The 10,454-nt window shown below is 42.1% G+C and overlaps 1 protein-coding gene across 1 annotated transcript; it reads left to right on the top strand.

The window, feature by feature from the left end:
- Window positions 1–4,009: 4,009 nt before the first annotated feature.
- LOC311015435 (homeobox protein six1b) lies at window positions 4,010–6,664 on the top strand. The gene is made up of 2 exons (XM_084012667.1): window positions 4,010–4,854; window positions 5,652–6,664. The coding sequence occupies exons 1-2, from the start codon at window positions 4,295–4,297 to the stop codon at window positions 5,941–5,943; spliced, it is 852 nt and encodes a 283-aa protein (XP_083868793.1). The 5' UTR covers window positions 4,010–4,294; the 3' UTR covers window positions 5,944–6,664.
- Window positions 6,665–10,454: the final 3,790 nt, after the last annotated feature.

Here is a 10,454-nt window from a genome sequence, read left to right as displayed (position 1 = left end):
ACATGATCCGTGGAGATCATGCACACAGTCCTGCTGTTGTCATTCGCTATAAAAACGACTCATCCTCGGAGGATCTTGACTTTGCATGATAGCACTGTCATGGCGCCCCCTCCCTGCCAGCAGGCAACACGAGGTACATCCCGTTTAAATCCTTTCCTTTTGTTTGTTTATGTGTTTGTCTTGCCCGCCTGGTTTGTTTGCTTGCTCCAGCCCTGCAACAACAACAACAATAAATAAATTAAAAAAAAGAAATCCCTAAAACAAATCATCTTATACGCCCGGGGCGTGTTTACAGAGCAGCACTGTAAAAGGCCGAGGCCGTAATTGCATATTTGTGGAGGTGGTCCTCTGAGGAAATGCGTAATGATTTTGATGGGGGGGCTAACCCCAGTGCACTTGTACCAGGTCTAATTTTCCGACATGACAGGAAACTCTGTTAAGCTGATAATTGCAGCTCCAATTTCATTTAACTCACTCATGTCAACAGTTGTGTTTTGTTTTGAGAGAAGTTATTTTTACTGCCTTTCGCCCCACAGAATAAACCGTTTTAACTCTTAATTAAAGACACGTTTAGGACATCTTACAAGCACAAAGTGTAAGCCAATAATGCGCCCCACGATTGATTAAATGAATTAATGTCAATAGATCAGTAGTCAAATGTCAAGTTAATTATTGTGTCTTTTGTGATACTGTATTTAAGTCGAGCTGAAACGGTATTTCGAGAGTTACAGTGACGTATTTCCGAGTAAAACAGGACATAACGTTGGGAGGAATTTGATTTGATCGTTCAAATAGTTCAATACCTTCTAACTCTGAAGTTGCAGATTGATTGATGGGTTGATGTCAAGATATTATTGGTACAAGCTGATGTAATCATGCATCATATTTTCTTTTCCAGGAAGAAAACATATTGGATTTTGATATAAAAATACAAATACTTATTTTTGTCATTTTCCGGCATGTATTGTTGAATTGGTAATATAATATGACCGGGATGTTATCTAAAGGGTTAAATGGGCTTTTAAAAAAAAATGTCAGCTCGACATACATACATTTCCACGTGAATGGTTATGAAAAACAAGCATGACTTAGAAATGATGGGGTCTTAATTTAGGAGTGCATTGTTGTTTTTGTTTATGTTTTGAATAAATAAATAAATTCGTATTGTATGTTTTTTCAATGCAGTAAGAGGACACCCTTGAATGTCACCAATATCCATCCCCAAAAAAAAACAAAGCAAAAAAAGAGAGAAAAAAGAAAATTTTCACTTAATTTGAACAGTATCGGCTTTGTTCCAGTCGATACAGCTGAAATAGCACTTTGGATTTAGATAGAGTGCAAACCATCTGTTCAGTGAGCCAGTGGTCGTTTCACTTTTCCTCCATATTTTCCAAAAAAAAAAAAAAAAAAAAACTCCTATAGGAAATACGGGCTTTTTTGATGATGACATTTTTATGAAGTGTTTTCTGGTGCTTTTGAGTTGAGACTTTTTCCCTTTCTCTCGTTTGCTCCCACAAGGAGTGTCACCGTTACATTGCATTCCCTTTCCCCCGTAAGTAATGAATGTCTCTTCTACCACCAATACATCTAAGAATCCAACGAGCCCACCTCCCATTAAACCGGTTTAATGAGATATGACAAAGTTGATTTTTTTCGTGGTGGAAACACTCTGACTCATTTGAGTTTAAAAAAAAAAAAAGGCAATAACTAAAACTTGGAACGTCCATTCTATTTATCAGCCCTGAGAATGAGGAGAATAGGAGCCCTGCTTCCTGCTAGTCCCACTTGGAGTAACGACTGATGGCCAGTACTGCATTACTTGTCCGGCTATGAGGAGCACTGGCCGCGTTGGAGGCGGAGAGTCCACATCTTGAAATAATCTCGCCCCCCGGGCTGCTCGGGTTAAAGGAGGAGGCGCGGCGCAATGTGGTAGAGATATTAGAGAAACCTGAGAGCCGCTCATCAGACAGCTCATTTACTGAAGCACTGAGGTTTTACACACAGCAGACTGCTGCTATAGAGCCCGAGCTCAAGTGGCCTGAGAGCCCGCGCGTCTACTAAAGACACAGTTCATTTACATTACAAGATGGATTTATCTAATCAAGCAATATGGCATTAGAAAATTAAGCTGTTTTTAAAAATGGACTTGACCTTTTTTTATAATATAAAGTGTGACATGGAACAAAATTAAGGTTTTTTAATTATTTTTATGACATGGTGTCTTTCTCAAAATATTGCTAAAATGATTCAAATGAACAGTGACTTTAGTTGTGATTCAGCCAACAATCTGTCCCTAATAATAATAATATCACATATCATATCATAAGACATTGATCAAAGTGGACACATGCTAAAGTTTGAACTGCAGTTTTGTTTTTGCACACAAAAGGAACGCGAAAATTATCCCTTTTCAATATTGTAAACATATGCATTTGAAACAATATTAAATGTAGCCTATTGTTCCATAACATGACATAGGTTACATTAGAAATATCGGATATTTCAGGGTGGGGCTGGTCAGAACAGATCTCCGTTCGCTCAGACGTCTGTCGCCACAAAAACAAACGTTCAACGCATGTGTTTATTATAGGGGGGGAATCTTCGAGGAAAGATGTCCTCTTCTCAAAACGTGTCTTGTGAATTTGTTTCAAGTTAAATATTATTTGGAGGTCAAATCTTGTTCCTTAACTTAGGCTTATTGAAAGGGAGTTTGGTTTCAGACTCATGGTGCAGATACAGAAATGTGATCTATATGGCTCAAACCAACAACTGCGCCACCAAGAACCAGTGTGGCAGAGAACTAATTTACTAATGGATTGGTTTAGAGTTTCACCCCGCAGAAAACACTGGAGCCAGCGCGGTGCCCGTCTAATCCCTGAAATATAAATGTAGGCTACAGGCTGGAAGGACCTCTACAAAAACACGTGATGATGTAGGAAATAAGGATAAGACAACAAAACAAAGAAGTGAAGTTATAGGCTGTGTCCAAAGCGTATTTCAAATCTAAAAATTTTTAAAATGAGGAAATTGTCGGCATAAAAACAAAACGTGTTCTGGCAAATCAGCAGAATTAGAGCTTGGTATACATTTATTTTGCCAATTTATGTCTCTCTCTCTCTTACTCTCTCTCTCTCTCTCTCTCTCTCTCTCTCTCTCTCTCTCTGTCACACACACACAGTCACACACACACACAGTCACACACACACACACACACACACACACACACACACACACACACACACACACACACACACACACACACACACACACACACACACACACAGTGTGTGGCTGATTTCCTGGTCTGTCCTGCAACACGTTTGGCAGGTAGTATAGTTTTCTCATATAAAAGACGTGCGTAATGGCACCATGGACCCAACAATCATGGGAACTTATTAAATTATACCACCTCATAAAATAAACGGCTTCCGTAATTAATAGAGTACTGACGGTGGGAACACAGCAAAAATGTTCAATCTGCATGTAATTAAGTCGGTGGGCGTCAACCGTGATCAGCTGGGATGGTAAATAAACCTCCAGCTGGACAAAAAAACACTAAAGTAACAAAAACAAAATCAATGAAGCTGTTTGATATGTAGTATTCCTTTTTTTTGTCCTGCTTTCTTCCACCATCGGTTGATTCTGTGAGCTGTTCTAAGTGTTCCAGCGTTTAAAAGTGTATACACTTTCCCCCTCACACATAATAGCTCTGTGTTTTTGCGGGTTTACCCTCCACTGACTGTGATTACTGATAACGCGCGGAGATTCAGCGTGCGGTTTGACCCACTTGGGAAAATCTGTTAACCCATATAGTCGCGGAAGATGTATATTCAGGAGATGTTAATAAGACTTTTGAAGAGGTCTGTAATAATTGATTAGTGTTTAGGTGCTGCTCTGCTCCCTCGGCTGAAGCGGGAGAGGGACTGTGGGGGCGGGAGGTGGGAGAGTGCTCCTATTTCAGCCCCTGACGCACTGCCTCTGGGGAGGAAACGGAGCTGCAAACTCAGTCCTGCTCTGCTGTACACGGTGCAGGGCAGTGGGAGAGCCAATCACCATAACGCACAGGCTCCCTTTAAGCCTGACATATCTCCAACAGGAACAAATTGTCCCAACAATCAACATCCCAATCTGCTGCGCGCATCAGGGGCCGGAGTGGAGTGGATAGCCTATAGGCCTGTGCTTGCGCGGGCGGATCGCGCTGGATTGCGTCGTGACGAGAAACTCTAAACACAGCAAATAAACGGCGGCTATTTTGGATAACGACATTTCGGACGGAGGAGGGAGCTCGGACATCATGTCTATATTGCCGTCATTCGGGTTCACGCAGGAGCAAGTGGCGTGTGTTTGCGAGGTGTTGCAGCAGGGTGGAAACCTGGAGAGGCTCGGCCGCTTCTTGTGGTCCCTGCCCGCGTGCGATCACCTCCACAAGAACGAGAGCGTCCTCAAAGCCAAGGCGGTGGTGGCATTTCACCGGGGGAACTTCAGAGAGCTTTACAAGATCCTGGAGAGCCACCAGTTTTCGCCGCACAACCACCCGAAGCTGCAGCAGCTCTGGCTGAAGGCGCACTACGTGGAGGCGGAGAAGCTGCGCGGCCGGCCGCTGGGAGCCGTAGGGAAGTACCGGGTGAGGAGGAAATTCCCGCTGCCCCGCACGATATGGGACGGCGAGGAGACCAGCTACTGCTTTAAGGAGAAGTCCAGGGGCGTCCTGAGAGAGTGGTACACGCACAACCCTTACCCGTCCCCGCGGGAAAAGAGAGAGCTGGCCGAGGCCACAGGACTGACCACCACGCAGGTCAGCAACTGGTTCAAAAACAGACGGCAGCGAGACAGAGCCGCGGAGGCGAAGGAGAGGTACGTGTTACAGGCACATTCTCGGGGCTGCTTGTTATTGTTAAAATGTTGATTTGTTTTGTATGTTTTAAGAGCAAATTAAGGGTGGATTTAGAATGAAATATTGCCAAAATGTGGCAGCAAAAGTAAGAGGAACTGAAGGTCTTCATAAACAGCAAGGAAGTGGCAGAGAAGGAAAATAAATAACATTGTATTTCTGATTATATCATTTGATTTCAACTAGTTTCTTCTTTTTTATTCTCATGTTGGATATTCTAGTCCCCTAAATCAGACATGTGATAACAGTAATGGTGGTGTTGTTGACAAATAATGGACTTTCTTCTAGAAACTGCCACGGTTGACTTGAGCCTGAATATAACATAAACTAGGGTTACATGTAATGTAAAAAAACACATGCGCTTCAGTCATTAAGATAATGTAGTGTTTAATAATGCTGGAAAATATAAAAGCTATATGGTATTTTTTTGGAGTACTTTCTCGCTACGTGTTAAAAGGTTCAATTGGGTTACAGAGGAGTAAAATTAACACGTGGTTTAACAAGCCTTTTACGTGATCGGGAGATATCATAGAGAGAAAACATTTCATACAAAATAACAGGGAGAGCAAATAACTAAACCTCCCAGATTCGTGTGTTTTTCTCCAGGCCAATAGGCCTACTAGCCTATTTTTGGTGTTACTGCAAATAATAATTATGTCTGCCTTTTATGTTGCTCTTCAAAATATCATGTCAACATACGGATTTAATCTAGCAAAATGTATTTTTCTCTCATTCTCCTCTTTTTTTGTGTCGTTTCCAGAGAGAACAGTGAAAACAGCAACGCAGGCGGCAACAAACAGAACCAGCTGTCCCCGCTAGACGGAGGAAAGTCGCTCATGTCCAGCTCGGAGGACGAGTTTTCTCCACCTCCGAGCCCCGACCAGAACTCAGCGCTTTTGCTTCAGGGCAACATGAACCACCCCGGGGCCTCCGCTTACCCCATGTCCGGCCTGGGGCCCCCACCGGTCCACAGCATGCACGGACACCCGCACCAACTGCAGGACTCCTTGTTGGGACCTCTAACCTCCAGTCTTGTGGATTTGGGCTCTTAAAGAGGCCGCCAGATTATTCTATTTTACAACAAAAAAACAAAAAAAGAAGACTGATAAGTGTATCAGATTGAGTACATGTATGAAATAACACTATAGTAGCCTACCTTATAATATAGACTGACTTGTCTGTCGTTAAATTTGGTTAGAACAAAAAAAAATCCTTTATGCGCTTAACCTGTATAACCCCACTGACAGGAGCTTTTCTCATCTCCTGCACTCGAAAACACACAAACAGGACCTACCTGAAACTCTAAACTCAACGAAACACTTAACTGGACTACCCATATGCTTAATTTATGATATTTTGTTGAGATAAAAGAATTATAGCAACCTCCTGCGATGGAAACTAAGAGGTAACGTTTTCATTAGAGTCATGGTAATTAGTTTCCAATAAAACAAAAGTAATACATTGGTCTCTGTCTTATTTGTGTATTTTAGAGAATAAAAACAAATAGACATTAATGTCTAGATTCTGGCCCTCAAACAAAACCAAATGAATCGGGACAATAATCACTGGCAATTAATTCACCGGGAATTGCAGGCAAGATTAATTTTCTTGTTTATTTTGTTGTTGACCTATTTAATTATATATATATTTTTTTCCAACTGCTTAGAATTTACACGCAACAAATGCCAAGCAAGCAATCTCATACTGGTGGGATATGAATATCAAACATATTACGAGTCATTTTTTTTTTTGTTAAAGATTAAAACCTGCTCTACTGGGTCCTTGTTGGGGTTTTTTTTTTAACAACAATAACGGTAATTCAAAACATAGAATTCAAACACAGTCATAAAGGGAAATTTAATTATACAAATGTGAGTCAACACGAGCAGCTGCCAGGAGGCTGTTGTGTGCGTGTGTGCGTGTGTGTGTGTGTGTGTGTGTGCGCGCGCGAACCAGCGTTGGATCCTTTATTACCGTGTCTGCTCCGTAGGTCTAATACATGTTTGTGTGTGGGTTTTTTTTTTTTCTCGTCATTTTTTTTAGCCCAACTGCTGCGGATCATTGGCTTTTTGTTGCCGTGTTTTCTTTGCTCTCTCCGTGAGTTTGTTCTGTCGGTTCCGGGCCATGGGAAAGAGCCAGCACTCAACCTTTATATACCAGCTCTTAATATTCTGACACAGAGATGGCAAACATCCCTTATGAAGGAGCTTCAAGTTCACTGCCTGATGAAATCAATATAGATGTCCTATAAACAAAACAAAACAAATTATAGGGGCATTAATAAGAGCTTACAGACATATCATTGCTAAAAAAAAAAAGAGTATTAGCAAATACTCCCACTCTTATAGAGGGCATCATAATAATGTCCCAGAATAAACAACAACAATGTGGCACTAATAAAAATAACGCATAAATAAACTGATTATTTGTAGGGGAGAATATGAGAATATGGTGGCCTGAGAGCAGGAATCTGGTGAGGACAGCTCTCTTGTCCCCCACCCCCCTACACTCTTCTTTGGGCTCATGTCAGGGTAAATTGTTTTGAGCAGAGAGCACAGAGGATTTCCTGAGCATAATCTGAAACAGTCGCTGCTAGCATTACTGCTTGATTGCGAAGATTGCAGGGCTGCAGGGCTGCAACGCCCGGCTTCAGTGGAGGGACCTTGAGGTATTCTGCATCACAGAGGCCTCTCTCTCTCTCTCGCTCTCCCTCCCTGAACCTCTCAGGTCTACTAAAAAAAACAGCCTGTGCTCCCCATCTATCACCTAGAGAGATCCATATGGTTGTGTTTGAGTGATGTGTCTGTCTGAATGTCCTCAGCAGACCTTCCATCATCAGGCGTTTCAGTCAGTGCTTCTTCTTTTTACATTTATACGTAAGAGTCAGTGGTGGAAAAGAGATGACATGAGTAAAATTAGCCACAAGTAGTCAAAATCATGTAAAAGTCCTGCATTAAAAATGTTACATTAGAAATGTAGCAACAAAATGTACTTAAAGTGTTATTTAGAAAAAAAAGCTGTCAGTCCTTTATTATTGTGCTATTGGATCATTATTAAAGGTGCAGATGCGAAGCAAACTTTAGCAACGTTATGTGCTGTTTGGTTGTTTCATCTACAACAATGTATTGTAGTTTTCTTAAAGTGTCAGATAAATGCAGTGCAGTAAACATGTATATTTTCCCCGGAAATGTAGAGTAAAAGTATCGCATTATATATAATGGAAATACTCATCTTAAAACCACAGAAAACTTGGTTGTGTTTTAAATATTTTTCACTAGACTAAATATTTATGATTAAGTTAAAGTTAGGAATAACACAGTTGGGTATTATTAAGCATTTAAGACTCAAAAATGTATTTGTTCATCAGGTATTTGTGGGTGGTTTATTCAGATGTTAATGACAGTAGCCTGCAAACTGAGCAAACAACTCCGATATTGATGAAAATGTTACTAAATCCTGATTGGTGCAATGAAATATTCAAAAGCAGTGCCCTGCCACTTCAAACCAGAGAGAAAAAAACACAAATGCAGAAATGTCTCATGTGAAAAGGAAAAGAAACCTTTTCTATAAATTAAGCAGAAAATAGTATGTATATGCGGACCATTACTCGTATAAATAATGCTGGTGGAGAATGTGGTTTCCGGACCTTTAAGTTTTACGTGAATGTACGTAGTTACTGTATGACACCACTGGTGAGATTACATCCAGCATTTCAACTTTAATCTTAAAATATGAAGAGTGTAATTTCAAAATGACAACAGAAAATGTGACATATGTGTGTGTTATTTCTGGCTAAGAAACAAACACAAAAGCATACTGATGTAGATGATTATTTATGTTTTACATTACTTTATAAAGCAGTCTTAATGTAGATTATATGACCAGTTTTGAAATATGAAATTAAAAACATAAAGGGATGTTTTTATAATGGAGCAATTTGCCCAGGAAATGTGATGGTAAACAAATGGTTTAACTTGCATAGGATTTTAAGATTAAACTGTTTATCATAACAGGCTACACCTAAAATAATAAATAACAGTATTGCCCGTATGTCGTATTCAGCAGAGGTCAGAGGTCCTGCAGCTTGTACATCATTTTGACTACAACACATGTCCTTGGCACACAGTGCGGCTAAATATTCACAAATTAGCAAACAGGTGATCACAAAGCCACCAAAGTGACTCCTCATACCTGTTAATCTAATGACAACATGTCCGGCCGGGTACAGACACAGCAAGGATTAAACAGGCTGTGTGCCACATGACAGAGGGAGGCCACCGGAGTCACCTTCAGGATGTGCAAGAGACTAAAATCAATCCGACACGGAAACTCTGACAGTGCTTTTAATCACGCTCCAATCCCCCACTTCTCCAATCTGGAGGGACGACGTCTGCAGCCGTAAATCTATCTGCTGTATCAGCCGCCCTTGTCTTCCCCTCATCAGCCACGCAACAAGTGTAAATGGTCGGCGTGCTCCGGCCTATAGGCTGGATGACAAAAGCTGGAGGTAACGTCAGCCTGTAGCACGCCTGGTGCCAGCAACAACAGCTGCTGATGGCAAACAGAGTCTGAGTCATCATTAGGGCATTTCATTTCTCATAGGTATAAGTGGCAGTGGCTCTAAATCAACAGCAGGAAGGGCCCTGACGTGTGCAAATAAACACTGAGAGTAGGCTGCATGAGTCTGCGCCGTGGGCCTCAGCTGGCCTAATGTTTTCTCTGGCGTCGGAGTCAGTGTGCATCTCCTATCAGGACAAAATCCAAAGATGAGGAGCTTTTGGTCGAGTTGCCTTTCCACGGTCTGGTGCCTGCAGCTAGCTTTGCCCCCACACAGGAGTCGGGTGTGAGACAGTCCCAGGTATCCTTAACCACAGGCTGTATGAGGGGTGTGTGTCAGAGAGGAGGGGGGGAGACGGGGGAGAGGAGGGAGCGGGGGGGGGGGGGCAGGCGGGTGATGAGGGACAAAAGGATCTTTTCAGGTCTGCCTCTGAGGGGCGGGGGTGGCAGCGGTGTGTGTGTGCTGCGGGGGTGTGTGGTGGGGGGGTAGAGAGATTTTCTTACCAATGATGCATGGATCTGACAATGTTCCTGCCTGGACGTACCCAGAGGCAGATGCAGTGTGTGTGTGTGTGTGTGTGTGTGTGTGTGTGTGTGTGGGCTTGGGCACACTCACATTTACCATACTTGGGAGTGAGTGAGTGTTTCTGAGGAAATCAAACTAGAAAAATAAGTCTTACATCTTCTAGATGGCAGTGGCAGGCATCTGCTACATTTCTATGACATAAGTGTACAGAGATCAGAGGGATTATAGTACGCTGCCTAAGAAATGTTAATTACACTGATGTGGGAGCCGCGAGCCAAAGAGTAGGAAGCCCTTCGTCCGACAGGAAGCTCATATGTGACGGAGCTGAAAGAAATATTTATCTCTTTCTCCCGGTCGGATGAGTGATGCATGACCCAGGGTTCAGACACAAGGAGGAGGAGACTCTGCAGACGATCCCCACCTATTAGGGTGTTAAATAGCATGTTGTGTGTCAAATGAAGGAGAGCATCATATACATTA

This window comes from Eutrigla gurnardus (genome assembly GCF_963514095.1).
Source record: "Eutrigla gurnardus genome assembly, chromosome: 7".
NCBI lineage: Eukaryota > Metazoa > Chordata > Actinopteri > Perciformes > Triglidae > Eutrigla > Eutrigla gurnardus.
Note: the sequence above shows the minus strand (reverse complement) of the source record. Positions and strands in the feature narration are given on the sequence as shown.

Excerpts from the sequence above, each read along its gene's own strand:
- LOC311015435 (XM_084012667.1), top strand. The coding sequence starts at position 4,295 with ATGTCTATATTGCCGTCATTCGGGTTCACGCAGGAGCAAGTGGCGTGT. Across the intron at positions 4,855-5,651 it reads GCCGCGGAGGCGAAGGAGAG|AGAGAACAGTGAAAACAGCA; the intron begins GTACGTGTTACA and ends TGTCGTTTCCAG.